General features: G+C 50.7%; 1 protein-coding gene across 15 annotated transcripts in view; it reads left to right on the top strand.

Moving 5' to 3' along the window:
• Window positions 1-14,076, top strand: part of ZNF618 (zinc finger protein 618) — a 184,220-nt gene that overhangs the window by 151,290 nt on the left and 18,854 nt on the right. For 5 of the 15 annotated variants that reach the window (XM_053565060.1, XM_053564985.1, XM_053564952.1 and 2 more), the window contains 4 exons: window positions 3,865-4,104; window positions 7,749-7,832; window positions 10,108-10,152; window positions 11,288-11,365. In XM_053565060.1, the coding sequence (XP_053421035.1) occupies window positions 3,865-4,104; window positions 7,749-7,832; window positions 10,108-10,152; window positions 11,288-11,365 (447 nt within the window). The remainder of the gene's footprint in view (window positions 1-3,864; window positions 4,105-7,748; window positions 7,833-10,107; window positions 10,153-11,287; window positions 11,366-14,076) is intronic. The other 10 variants (XM_053565004.1, XM_053564960.1, XM_053564994.1 and 7 more) reach the window with 5 other exon arrangements.

Genomic DNA, 14,076 nt, shown 5'->3' with positions numbered 1-14,076 from the left:
TTCATCAAGGTCGCTTCTGTCTGGCAGGTGAAAATTCCAGAACATCTCCTAGTCTTGTGTGACCTCTGAATCTTCAGTGAGCTCACAGCCCTCAATTAGCTGTTTTCTGACAGGCTTTGCAGAGATTCACTCTACACAGATGCAGTTTAATATGTAACAAAAGTCCTCAAGGGGGGCCCCTCTGCACAGTTCTGGAGTTCCTTTTGTTGCACAATTCTCCGTTTTTATTGTTATTCTGCCCTAAAAATTTGAGCCACCTCAGAAGCCCTGAACTCTCATCACTGCCTCCTTGGTTCAGCAAGATGGCATGCTTCGTTTGGGTTCCATCTCTCTCAGTCCTGGTCCAGAGAGCTAGAATGTCTTGAGTCACTTTTCTGTATCACCTCACTCCAGTTTCACAGTCAAATATTGCAGGATGGCTGATCCCCTACCAGTTATGTCAGTTTTCTAGTTCTCTTTCTACAAAGAAAATCTGTGAGAAGGGCTCCCTATGTTGATTCCTCTGGCATCACTCCTCCCATTCATTCCCACCTCCAGTCTCTGAGCATATGGTTCCATTTGCCCTGAATGCATTTTCACCCTCCTCTACCTTGCAGAGGTTTTCTGGGTGGCTGTCTCCCTGGTCTCTCCAATGTCTCAGTTATATGATTACTTTTCTTGAATCCTTATATTCTCTGAATTTTTCACACTTGTTATATTTTCAGCTTTCCAGAAAGAGAAGATCTCAGTGCTTTGTTATTTTTTAGCTATCTCGTGTGTCTGTAGATATTGCATGTGTGTTTCTTACAAGGAAGTCAGCCAGTCTGAGACTCCTTCATTCTTTCTTGGTCAGAGCTCAGGTAGGAATTCAAGCATGCTAGTGTTCCACATGAGGTCCACAGGTGGAGTAAACTGTTGAGTGAAATGAGTTGGGAGCCTGGAAAGTTCATCCTGGCCCATCTGGCCCCCTCTTGACACCTCTCTGGGCCTCGGTGGCCCCATCAGCCTTGTATCCTTGGGGCCAGTGGGAGGATAATACGTCAGATGGCTTCATGGCATGGTTATGTCCCCTCATTGGACATTCTATCTTTGATGTGCTCTACTTTAGCAGTGCTGAGCTTTACTTTTCTAGCCATTCATGCATTGCTCGTAGATGCCACAATATCTGCTGGGCATTAACTGTGTTTCAGGGCCTGTGCCAGGCACTTAGTACATGTTGGGCCAAACTGGCTGAGTTCCTGTCTCACGAAGCAGACACGCTAATGGGGAAAGAGTCACTCATCAAAGGTCTCACCTTTGATCTCATTACTGACGGTGATCAGTTCTGGGAAGGGAAGTGGGAGGGCACTGAGATAAATGTCCAGGTGGAGAGATATTGGGGTCAACTCCCCAAGGAAGTGGTGTTTATGTGTAAGACTTAGGACCAGCAGCCAAAAATTTGAGGGAAGAGTGTTCCAGGCAGAGGGAATAGCATGTGCAAAGGCCATGAGCTTGAGAGAGAATAGGTACTATAGGATGTGAGATGAGGAGGAGTGAGAGGCTGGGAGGGTGCTGGTGAGGTGAACAAGTCCCAGGCAGGGGGAGTTGGAGCAGCAGGTGATACCCTCACATCATGTGCTCCCTAAACCTTGCCCTGGGGAAAGAGGGGGCACTCTCCTGTGCAATTCCAGCATTCTCACAGCAGGAATTGTAGATCATGACAAGGTCTAATCCTGACAGGTTCCTCAAAACCATTCTTCAGGGGTGTAGATGGAGGCCTTGGGGAAAGCAGCTTGCTTAGACTATTGCTTAGAAGCTCTGTTCCTTGTGCCAGGCTGGCAGAATGTGTGGGTGAGTGCCACAGGGTGCTGGTGGGATGCGGGGACTCATGGCCTTGTGCAAAGGTGTCCTTGAGTAGCTGGCACACTCCAGCTCCTGTCTCAGCCCAGCACTAACGTTCCCTGTGGCCACAAACAAACTTATTTGTGTAGCCAGAATCCACCTCTGGGCCTCACTTTTCTTATCTCTAAAACGTACCAGTATTAGCTGCTTATGTGTGCAGAGCAGTTTACCATTTGGAGTGTCTGTCTGGCTTTCTTTGGTTTTCACAAAATCCCTGTGAAGCAGGCAGTGCAGAGACAGGCATCCCATTGCTTTCATGGAGGTAAGGTGGGGAATCAAGGCCAAGAGAGGGAAAGTGAAGAGTCCAAGCTTGCGGAGGCCGAAGGTAACAGAGCTGGGATTCAGAGACAGGCTTGCCTCACTCCGTTCTCAGTGCTTGTTCCCTACAGCTCTGGCTGTGCCTGATGCAGGGAGACAGCGGAGGAGCCAGAGATGTACTCTGGACACCCAGCACTGCACTGACTGTGCTTAAAAAAAAATTGAGAACTATCAGACGAGTGCCCTTCTGGTTGGACTCGGGGGCCTCTGAGGTCCTTGGCTCAGAAAGAGGAGGGAGAGTAGGAGGAACAGAGGGAAGTATCCTTCCCATCCAGACCTCTCAGTGCCTGGTTCAAAAGGTGAGATGCCAGAGAGTGTTCAGGGCGCAGGGACACCTGTGTCCTCTGCAGACTTGGGCTGTGGGAATTTCCTTCTGAGGCTGGTCTGGGGCTGAGGAGGGCTTTTATAAGGCACCATGACTGAAGAACTCCCCAACTCCTGGCCTTTGGCCACCACTGTAGGTAGAGGAGTGGGTGACCCCTCCCCAAGGGGCAGGGGACAGGCTGAGTCCCCAGAGCTCCCCTGAGTGCCTCAGAGGAGTAAACAAAGGGTGTCAGAGTGTCCTAGGGGCCTTGGGCAAGGTCCTGTGCCAGGATGGGCAGAGTGGTGGGTCACAGTGGGGGGCCCTTTCATCTGGCTTCTGAAAGCAATGGGTGGAGTCTCAGATGCCCAGGATAGATGCTATCCTAGAGCTGGGAGATCCTGGAGACCTTGCCATTCCAGGGGCAGGGAAGCAGCAGCCCAGGCTGCTCTAGGCCAATTCTGTGACCAGGCACTGAGGCCTAAGGGTCCTCCTGTCCTGTGACGTTAGTCCCAGAGGGGCCCTCCCCCCTTGCGTCCTAGTCCTGTTCCAGCCTCCAGGGCAGAGCTGCAGACTTCCCATGATCTCTGAGAAGACTCTTGCCCCCTCTTCTTTAGTTAGTGTTAATGTGGGCGTGTGGCCAGGCTTGGGACTTTGCCACCATTGCCAGTGGCTCAGGGCAGTCAGAAGTGGAAACCACTTAAGATCTCAGTGACCCCAGCTTTTGCATAATACTCAGGAGAGGGAGACAGGGGCCTGAGTGATGGGATCCTAAGTTTCCCCAGGCAGCGGGGATGGCTGCACTTATTTCAGTGAAAGTGTCAGACAGTGGGTTAAGTAAGCAGTCCCCGGCAAGCAGCATTTCCCAGTCAGGGCCCACAATGTGCTACAGAGGCCCCAAAAAAACTTTGGGGGCAGCATCAGGTCCCTCTCTCTCCCCCATCCCCAGTGATCAACCCCTGCCTGTCTGCTTTCTGTCATTATTCCTGAGCCAGCCTCCCATTGAAGGAACAGAGGCTTAGATGCCAACATTCTAGAAGGTACACTTGGGCCTGGGATTGGAATAAATTTAGGCGTGGGTAACAGGCTGAGTTCCTGGGCTATTCAAGGGTGATGAGTGACCTACCAGTGGGCTGCCTATTGGCCTCCAGGTAACCCTGAGTGTGAACTGGTGGTCAGGCTTACCTCGAAGGGAGGCTGGAGAAGGCTCTAGACTCCCAGGCTTTCACAGACTCTGGGTGGAAGCAAGAGTCCTTTCTCCGTGACATGAGAAGGGGCTGGGCAGACACAGTCCCAACCCCCAAGTGTAGGGGCCTGTGGCCACATTAGCCACTCACTCTACCCACTCCGAGGGTCCTCGGGGACTGAGAGCGTGACCCTCTCAGGTACTGCCCCCGGGTGGGAGCCACCGGAAGATCCAGACACGGGCTCTGAGTGTTCACATCCAGAGGTCTCCCCGTCTCCACGCTTCGTGGCAGCGAAGACCCAGACGAACCAGTCCGGGAAAAAAGCTCCGGCCTCCGTGGTCCGATGTGCCACACTCTTACACCGCACCCCTCCAGCCACCCAAACCCAGACGTTCCGCACTCCAAATTCGGGATCTTCAGCGAGCAAGGCAACTGCAGGTACCAATGGCCTGTGTTACCCCACACTTCCTCAACGTCCACCCTTCTCACCACCTGCCACAGCTGTGTCTGGGGTATTTGTTCCTTTGCAAGAGCAAGAGTAGAGGTCCCGTAGTCTCCGGGATAGATCTGGGTCCCAGCTCTGGCTCTGGCTGCCTGACCTCTCTGGGCCAGGTTTTCTCATCCTTAATCAGAGGGGGTTGTACAAGGAGTAGTAGTTTGTATTTTCCCAAATCATGGTCTAACTGGCCTGTTTTATTTGGCCTTCAAAGGGTTAAAAAAAATCTGAATTAATTGACAATATTTCAATATTAGGAGATTTTATGTAAAACATTTGATTTTAAGCTGACATTGAAAGTCAGATCTGGCAGTCATGGACCCGCTTTCCTATAGGGTAGCAATTGGCTGCCTCCTTTAATAAGGCATGTGCTCTCTAGTTTTCTGAAGTCCCCCCCACTCCTATTGCCTCCCCAACACAATGGCCATGTGGCAGGTGTCATTTCTCATTGTGATTACACTGTTGTCTGTCTTAACATCCAGCCCGGTTCATCCATTTATGTCACTTGCCAGGACCCTAATGGCATGAGTTTGCATTTCCCACCTTTCAGAAAACTCAATCCAAAAAAAAAATCTCATTTCAACAAGCATCTGCTTTCCATGAAGCAGGATGGTTGACCTAGAACCTTGATTTCTTGGCCTTCCCCTACCAATCCTCTGAGGGAGAGTGTGGCAACAGCAAACTGGTGGGGGCCAGCTTCCGATATTCTCCAAGTCCATGCAGCAAAGGGCTCTGGCTCCCAAAGGGTGAATAGATAGTCAGATGTTTCCCAGCAGTCATTTCCTTAAGGAAAACTTGTCAGACACACTATGAGCTGAGGAGCAGCTCTCAGGAACCTTAGCTTCATACTTGGATGGAACAAGCCTCAAACTATCCACCTGGGTGCTTGCATTGTAGGGTGGATGGAAGATGTGGTGCTTCTGGGACTGTGGGCCTTACAGTTGCCCTCAGGAGGCCAAGGCCATTTCTTAAATAGACAGGGTGGACATAAAATAGTTTAAAGTTCATGTGCTGTTTACTAGGTTAAACTATTTTAAATAGCAATTCCTTTTTTGGGATTAGTCTTTGGAAGACTAATTGTATAGCAATTTAAAATAGTTTAACCTAGTAAATAGCACATGAACTTTATGGACACCCCGTATAAGTAATCAGGTTGAGAACTCAGGTAAAGGAATCACTTGATTTGTTCAGTGATTAATGACCAAGCTGATTATCTGTGCTTGCCTTTACTCTTTAGTTCAGGAAGCTAATTTGGGGTAAGAGTGTGGTTCTTTGGAGATGTGTTTATTGTGCTTCGATCTCCCAAAAGGATAGTAGTTAACCAACCTTGAAGGTAATGGTTTTTCAGGTACCATGTTGAGAAACTTCAATAACTATTGTGTTTTTGCAACGCTAGTCAGAAACTAGTTAGAAACAGGCTGGTCAGTAAGTCTCATTATGGTGGTTATTGGCTCAACTAAGTCACGAAATCGTGCCTTTCAAATCTTGCTTTTACTCATGTGCTTTGTGGCCAGCAGTTTTTACGTCTGCAGGTTATGCAGAGAAGTGCCCACATGGGCTGGTGTGTTATGTGGCAGGTCTGTGTCTCCAAGTAATCATCCAGCTATAGGGCATGCCTCGGGCCACCCTCACATGGCAGACTTGTGGGCAGGGGATACATCTGGAATTCCCAGATGTATCCCAGGTCAGAGGGTACCAGTTTGGGAGCAGGAACCTGCAGAGCATAAGATGGTGCATGCTGGAGACAGAAGTTGGCACTGCCCTCGTTTTCCAGGAGTAAGTGGCCCTTCGTGTGTTTATGAGCATGCCTGTGTGGGAGGGGCTGCATCTCTGCTACCACACACTGGTTTTCAGCCAGTGGTACTTGGGGCCGGGAAAGCCGCCCACCTTTTGCTTGAGCAATGGAAGACTAATTGTAAGAGTTTGCAACCTCATTCGTGCTAAGTTCTACCCATGTGTTGGTTGGAACAAAAATCCTCCATAGATGGTACCAGTCTCCCTTCATATGCAAGAAGTGAGATGGAGAAGGCAATCACTTCCCTACTACCCTAGGCGTCTTTAAAAAGGAAGCGTCTGCCCCAAGAACAGTCTTATTCTGCCTTTGTAGAGGGTAAGGAGCACATCCAGCCCCAGGAGCTTTCCAGTCTCACTCTTTCCTCTGTTTTTTCATCTGTGAAATGAGCATGACAACACAGCCCTCATGGGGCTCTTGGGAGGATTCAGGGAGACCTTGGATGTGATGTTTCTGAACCAGTGCCTGGCACAGAGCAGGTTCTCAGTGAATGAGAGACATCCTCCCCTCCCCCAGACAGGGAAGTGAGCTTTCTTTGCATATTTATAGATGCCATGTTGAAGCTCTCAGCCCTGGCATTTACTGACACATTTTGAAGGGAGAGTCATCCTTGTAAAGTTAGTTAGCAACATCCTCTGCAAGAAAGAGGCTATATCAGAGGTATTAAAGTCATTGTTTATGGGCGGGAGGATGGGCATTGAGGAGCTGCCTCTGGCTTCCTTCTCCATCATCCCTGAGACCATCTAGACCCCCGGCCCTGGCTGTCTGAGCACTTCCCTTCTGAAGTAGAATGGACCAATAAGAGTAGCACTTCGCAAAGTGCGTTCCCAGGATCACCTATTTTGTGGGATATTATGGAATCAGATATTTTTAAGAGTGTTCTGTGGGAGCCCCAATAATGTTTGTGGAAGGCTAGGTTCAATAAAGCTAAATGAGTCTCTTTCTAGTTGAACTTCTCAGAGCCCCGGATATCCTTACACAAGTTGTTTTTCCTTAAAAAAGGGACTGGGTCAGCTGCACACCCCAATTTAACTTGTTCCCTGAGGCCTCTATCTCCTGGGTCACCCAGCATCCCAGTTGTGCCAAGAGCACCTTGGAAAAGCTGGGGTTGTCTTCCAGCTCACATGTTGTCTTCCAGCTCACATGTTCTGGCTCAACACCTTCTGCAGGTGGGGCTAAATTCATGGTGGTAGTTTCCCACCTGGTGGGACCCTGTCTCTACATCACAGGATTTCCAGAGAACACCAGGGAGAGGCTGAGCCACTTGGGAAGGTGGCTGCCTGTAACCAAGATATCCCATATATCACTCAGGGGCACCAGTCCCTTCTCCTGGGTGAACTCTGACCAGACCTCAGCTGGTCTTTGGCTACCCAGGGGCCACACAGCTGGTGGAGCTGGAATCACCAGGAACCAGACTGTTGTCCCTGTTTCTCTGTGGGGGCTGTGGTAGCAGAACTTGACAGGAGTGGTGGGTGGTAGATTCAGACAACTTATTATCACAAATATGGCTCCCCAGGAGGCAAAGATGGGAGACCTAGGCCATTTGCCTTCTGTTTCCTGGCATGATTTCATCGTGGGCAGATTACCCCACCCCACTCTTTGCCTAGAAGGTCTCTCAGGGTCCCAGCAAGGAATCAGGCCACGCAGGTGGGCCTGGCAAGCTATAGAGGTCTGACTTGGGGTCCCAGGACCCTCACTCTATCCACCCCAGAGGCCTCCTCCTACATGCCCCTTCCCAGAGACCGCATGCCAGCCAGTCACCGCTGTTCTCTCTCTCCCTTGCCCCCTACCCAGCAGAAAGCGCTTTCAGTCGGAGAGTAGAAGGAAAAGCACAAAACCACTTTGAGGAGACGAACAGCAGCTCCCAGAACTCCAGTGGTGAGTGTGCATGGAGGCCACTGCCTGCACCTGCTTCTGCCCGGCATGGCACAGGTGCTCTGTGGCCTGGGTCTACAGCGCATGATGGCTTTTGTTGGGAGGAGCTAGGGTCAGGAAATTAGAGGGAGACTAGGCCCAGGCAGAAGCAGGGAGGGCCTTTTCCTCCAAGGACATTCCGCTGGGCCTTGGGCATTCCAGGGACTGTGGCACTTCTGTCTCCCTGTCACCTACCACATCAGCTCAGCCGGGCCCAGGTGGTTGAGCTTCAGCCAGCCATCGCTTTGTTTTTAAGGTAAATGTCTCAGCCACTTTCTTTCCAGGAGAGACAAAGAGGGGTGCAGTAGAGAGCTTTAACTACACCCCAGCACCCAAATTCTGGCCCCACTTTGGACCTGGAGCCATTGAACAGAGGTTCCCTTCCAACAACCTACCAATTCAAGTGGGTTTCTCTGATGTTCCTGGTGGTCTCTGGCGCCCCCTCATGGCTACCTTGGGCAAGACCCCAGCTGGGCCCTCTCTACAACAAGAGCGAGGGCCACTCTCCCCAGCAGACCCAGGGGCAGCCTGGCAGGGCCAGGTCTCTGTCAGAGAAAGGCACAGTGAGCCAGTCTGTATAGTGAGAGCCAGGGCAGGAGAGGAGAGGAGGAATTCCGACATTGGGGGTTACACTAAGGAAATACAGCCACTCACTTTCATGCATAGTTGAAGTTGAATTCACCAAATAGCAGGTGTCAGCTGGTGTTAGATACTACCTGGGTGTAGACAGGTGATGGACCAGGTTCACCTGTCAGAGTGTCTGTGAGGTATCCAACAGCACAGACTTCAGCCTGAAGGCATCTGCCTAGTACCAGGAGCTCTACCTCTGGGCTCTGGCCCAAGTTTGAACCCCAGCTCCACTACTTACTAACTGGTGACTTAATCTCTTAATTTCTCCTCCACTGTAAAGTGGCTTGAAGAACACCCATAGCCCCATGGTGGTTGTGAGGATCCAGTGAGTGCCAGGCACAGACTACACACTCCAATGTTTGGGGGTTGGTTTATGGTTATTATTGAGTTTTTTGGTTTGGTTTATTTCTAAGTAAACCAAGAAATTCAATGACTGCCTTGCAGAGAGGGGTGAGATTTTAAACCAGGGGTCCTCAAACTTTTTAAACGGGGCCAGTTCACTGTCCCTCAGACCATTGGAGGGCCAGACTATAGTTAAAAAAACAAAAAACTATGAACAAATTCCTACGCACGCTGCACATATCTTATTTTGAAGTAAAAAAGCAAAACTGGAACAAATACAATCACACCACCTCATGTGGCCCGCGGGCCGTAGTTTGAGGACCCCTGTGAACATTGCAATCCACATAAATCTCTACAAGAGATGGGCCCCAAAGTAATGGAGTGACTTTCCCAGTGCCACGCAGGAATAAGTAGCAGTGCCAGGCCAGGACCCGAGGTCTCCAGGTGTGCCCTGTGCTCCTGGCCAAGCCATGCTGCACCCCCTGTGCTTCCCCTGCCATCAGAGCTGATAATGACAATCGGGAACAGTGGTGTGAGCACTGCCGCTGGCACCCACCATTTATTGAGCGCTTACTATGTGCCTGGCTCATGTTCAGAGCTTTATGTGTCTTGCCTGTCTCCATTCTTACCACGGCCCCGTGGGGGGCAGTGTTATTGTTATCTCCACTTTTCAGATGAGGAAACTGAGGCTCAGGAGCGGTTGAATGTTGTCTCAGGTCCCCCAGGTTGTAAGTGGTGGGGCCAGGATTCTCTGGTCCACCTTGTCCTGCTCTGCTGCCTGCATCTGGGGCCCACCAACCTCTGGCAATGCGAGCGAGCTGGGGAGAGATGCTAGCGAGCAGGGGCCCTCAGAAGCATAGCCCTGCTCGGTGGCTGCTCTGGGATTTGATACCAGACACTGTCATCCCAGTGCCAGAACCTAGAAGCTGCTTCCAGCTCCCTGTCCTACAGTGAGCGCCCGCATGTGGGTGTTTGTCACCAATTTTCTGTGGCCTTGCTCTGTGCAGTTGGAGTGTCCTAGCGGAGTGGCCCTGTCTGATCGTGCCCTGCCTGGTGGCTCCAGCACCCAGGGGAAACCTTGATTCTTTGAAGCACATGGCCTCCATGGCCAGCCTTCTCTGGCCCCAGCCCAGACTGAGCTGCCACTCAGTTGCTCCCCTCTTCTGAGAGCCCCAGAGCTCCCTGGTTATTAAAAATACAAATAATAGCAATCATCACAGAACAGCAGAACTGTAAAAGACTTAGCTAAACTGTTTCTCTTTTGCAGAAACTTCAAGTCCCCTGATTTCCAATCCCTTCCCTCTCCTACAGAGTAAGTGATGATCCCATTGGGGGGGCTGGAGAGGGCAAGGCAGGGCAGGGAATGAACTCAGCTGGCCACATGCCCTCAGAACCTCCCCCAGAGCATCTGCCCTGGGCTGTGTGAGACAAGCCTTGGCTGCCCTCCCGGGCAGACCCAACAGCTGGTGGAGGCAGGCAGAGGGTCCAGTCCTGCGGGTAGAGGAGTTTGCACAAGGATGGAGCAGATTCCTGGCCACCAGTGGCCTGCCTCTGCTGCCCGCAACCACTGTAGGAACTCAGGCCTTCCTACCCTGTTTCCCTGAAAATAAGACAGTGTCTTATTTTAAGGTGTGCTCCCAAAGATGCGCTAGGTCTTATTTTCAGGGGACGTCTTATCTTTCCTGTAAGTAGGTCTTATTTTCGGGGAAACAGGGTAGTCATGGTCACCAGCAGCCTCATACCACCTCTCCAGAGCCCCATCTCAGTTGTCATCATCCCCTCACTCTGCTTTCAACCCTTCTGGCTTTTTCCTCTTCTCTTCCCTCCCCACTGCCAGGCACTGCCGTGAGTGCTGGAGCAGAGAGCAGGATGCAGGGGCCATGTGCACCTTTGCTCCCATCAGCCTTCTCTCCTCCCTGTCTCCCTGTCTCTCTCCTCTCCTGCTCCTTTTCCCCATCTGGTCCCCATTTCCTCTTCCTTTCTGCAGCTTTCTCCCTCCTTATACATTTCCCTCCCTTCTTGTTTCTCTCTCTCTCTCCCTTCATGTCTGTTAATCATTTGTTCGCTTCAGCGGCTCCACAAGCAGAGACCTGGGCTGTGATGCAAATGAAACTCGGTCCCTGCCCTGAGGGGCTCTGGGTGTATTGTCCCCGTGCCCCCAACTCAGGTGCCCAGAATAGTGGCCGGCACACAGTAAGCACTCAATAAATACCTGCTCGATTGAGTTAAATGGTCTCTCTCTGCATGGCTTCCTCTCTCCATCACTCCTTCTTCCCCTAGTCTCTTCCTCACGGGTCCAGGAGCAGGGGAGGCGGACAGACCAGGCCCAGAGTCCCAAGCACAGAGACCCAATGTGTGTTTGGGTTCCTACTTCCAAAGCTGCCGCAGCCCAACAAGATGTCCGCATTGGGTCTGCCCCTCACATGTTGCCATGGTTCTCCCTGCAGAGCCCTACACCTGCGGCGCCTGCGGGATCCAGTTCCAGTTCTACAATAACCTGCTGGAGCACATGCAGTCCCATGCAGGTAAGGGGCCCCTGTCATCTCCCTTCCTCAGTCTCCATAAGTAGACGAGCTGGCCAGAACCTGGCCTGAGGCTCCCAGAGAAGCCCACTGTCTCCTAGAAAATGATCACAGGATATGGAACCTGCCCTCACTGAACTACAGCCAGGCAGTCTTTGACACATGATGCTCTTTGCTCTGGGGCACAGCACAGTCAGAGAGGGGGACAGAGTTGATAGAAGAGGGCTTCCTAGGGGTGGTGTCTCCTGAGCTGGGCCTACCGGCCAGGTAGGAGCTAACTTGGAAAAATGATGTCCATCCAGATGAAAATGGGATGTGGTTTGAGATCAAGGTGGGAGGGCAGTCTGGGCCAGGGCCCAGCTTAGAACCCTCACTCACTGTAACACTATAACAACAAAAGCAGTTGTCATCAAACTTGAATGCATGTCAGAACCACCAGGAAGGCTTCACAGATTCTGAGGCCTCAAATGCCTGGGGTGTGAGGTCTAGGTTTTGCATTTATGACAAGTCCTCAGGCAGTGCTGATGGTGCTACTAGTCCAGGGACCACACTTTGAGAATCACTGGTCTGGAGCTACAGATGCTGCTGTGTACTGTCCCGGGAGCCTTTTTGCCACGTGTTACACCACCATGTGGCAAAGATTTCCCTGTTTCCAGCTTGTAGCATCAGTTCCCTCACTACATACCACCCAGCCTCTGTGCCAGTACCTCCAATTTTATGAGTATGTCCTAGCAGCACCTGCTTCCCGGTATAATACCTGTTTTAGTCAGGGAGACACTATTTGCTGAAACAAGTGATCCTCACTTCTGAGTAGATGAACACTCACACATCATGTGCTTCTCACTCACATTACAGCTGAATGCAGGTGATCTGGGTGCGGTGGCTTCCACACAGTGATTCAGGGATCCAGGCTTCTCTCCTGTGGCTCCATCTGCACCTACCTCCTCGAGTGCTTTCTCTTGGGTGGATGGGGAGAAAGGCTGTGGGGAAGGCACACTGTTTGACCTCTTCAGAGCACAGGTGACATATCATAGCTGCTTAAATTCCAGTGGCAAGAATTAGTCATATAACCAGCCTGAATCCATGGACACAAGTTTACCCAGGGACAGCTAGACACACACACTCCAAAGGGAAGCTCCCTGTCCCTGTCTCAGAGTGGCATTAGAAGTGATGTATGGGCCGGGCACGGTGACTCACACCTGTAATCCCAGCACTCTGGGAGGCTGAAGCAACAGGATCACTTGAGCCCAAGAGTTCGAGGTTGCTGTGTTCTGTGGCAACAGAGTAGTGCTCTACCTAGTTAAAAGAATGAGACCCTATCTCAAAAAATAAAGTAAAATAAAGAAAAAATGTGTGAGAGGTGCCTGACACACAGTGGTTCAGCAATCGGTAGTTCCTGTTATTACAATTGTTGTCATTATTATTGTTATTTGTATCTGTGTTAGGTTTACAGATCTTTCCAGGTCTGGCCTGACTAGCACAAAGTGTTATAGGGCTAGAATCTCTTTTAGGCTAGGTGCTGTTCTATTAGTGTAACCGCTGTCATTCATTCATTCACTGTGTATTTATTGGGTATCTCCTGCATCCTATGCACTAATTCAGATGACCTTTTTGGAGGGGCCTTGTATTTATTTCTACTGAACTCTTGAAAGTCAGGACAGCTCTAGAGTAGCAGCGAAGACACCTGAGCCCCAGTCCTGCTATAACAGCTATGCCGTAGGTTGTGTGACTTCCAGTAGGAAACTCTGTCCCCATCTCTAAAACAACCCCAGATTTCCCAGTGCCCTCCTCTTGAACAACCAAGCTTCCTGTGTCTCCTGCCTTCCCTTTCCTTTATCATCAGCCATCTCCCGCCTGCCCCGACCTTGAATGCCAGCTTAAAGTATTTGGACTTGATCCTGCGAGGAGCTAAGAGCCCCAGGCAAGTGTCAGCTATGGAAAGGTTACTTGGGGACCACAGCCTGAACCTCTTGGTCCTGAGACTCCCATCGCCCGGCCTCCTGCATTTCTCCTCTGAAACCTCCTGCCTTCCACCTGCTGCCCGCTCCCAGCTTCTGGAAGCTGAGCAATAATTAGGGAAAAGACTAGGTGCCAGTATTTTCCCATCCCTCTAGGCAGTTGGAGGACTAAGGCCATTAAAATGCAAATCAAAGCTGAGACTAGAGGTGGCCCTACGTCTCCCAAGCATCTTGACTTGTTTTCCATGCGGGGCGCCATGGTCTGCTTCGTTCTGGTCCAGCGCTGCCAGAGAATGCCTTCCACGGCAAATCCAGTACAAAGCCAGACTGAATCCTAGCCAGGCTGAATCGGGATTAAAGGATTGACTCCATAGAGAGAAATTAAGCGTCATGAGCTATGCAGTTCACAGCACCGCCGATAAGGGGGATCAGCCTCGAATAACACCAATCTCATTAAGAGGCTGCTGAATGGCACAGGGTAATTCCCACTAATAAACTTCCTTTCTCCGCTGTAGGGAAGCCTGTCTTGCTGTTGGTGATATTGAAGCATTTGCTTTGGCAGTAATGATACCAACAAGAGCTAACTAACATTTAGTGAAGTGTTCTATGTGCCGGCCGTGGTACTGAGAGCTTTATGTGGGTTATTTCATCAAATTTTCCTAAACAAACATCCCCATTACACAGATGATAAAACTGAGGTTCGGAGAACATAATCACTGGCCTGAAGTTGCATGGTTCATAGAAGCATCTAATGTT

Source organism: Nycticebus coucang, chromosome 2 (assembly GCF_027406575.1).
Source record: "Nycticebus coucang isolate mNycCou1 chromosome 2, mNycCou1.pri, whole genome shotgun sequence".
NCBI classification, from domain to species: Eukaryota; Metazoa; Chordata; class Mammalia; order Primates; family Lorisidae; genus Nycticebus; species Nycticebus coucang.
Note: the sequence above shows the minus strand (reverse complement) of the source record. Positions and strands in the feature narration are given on the sequence as shown.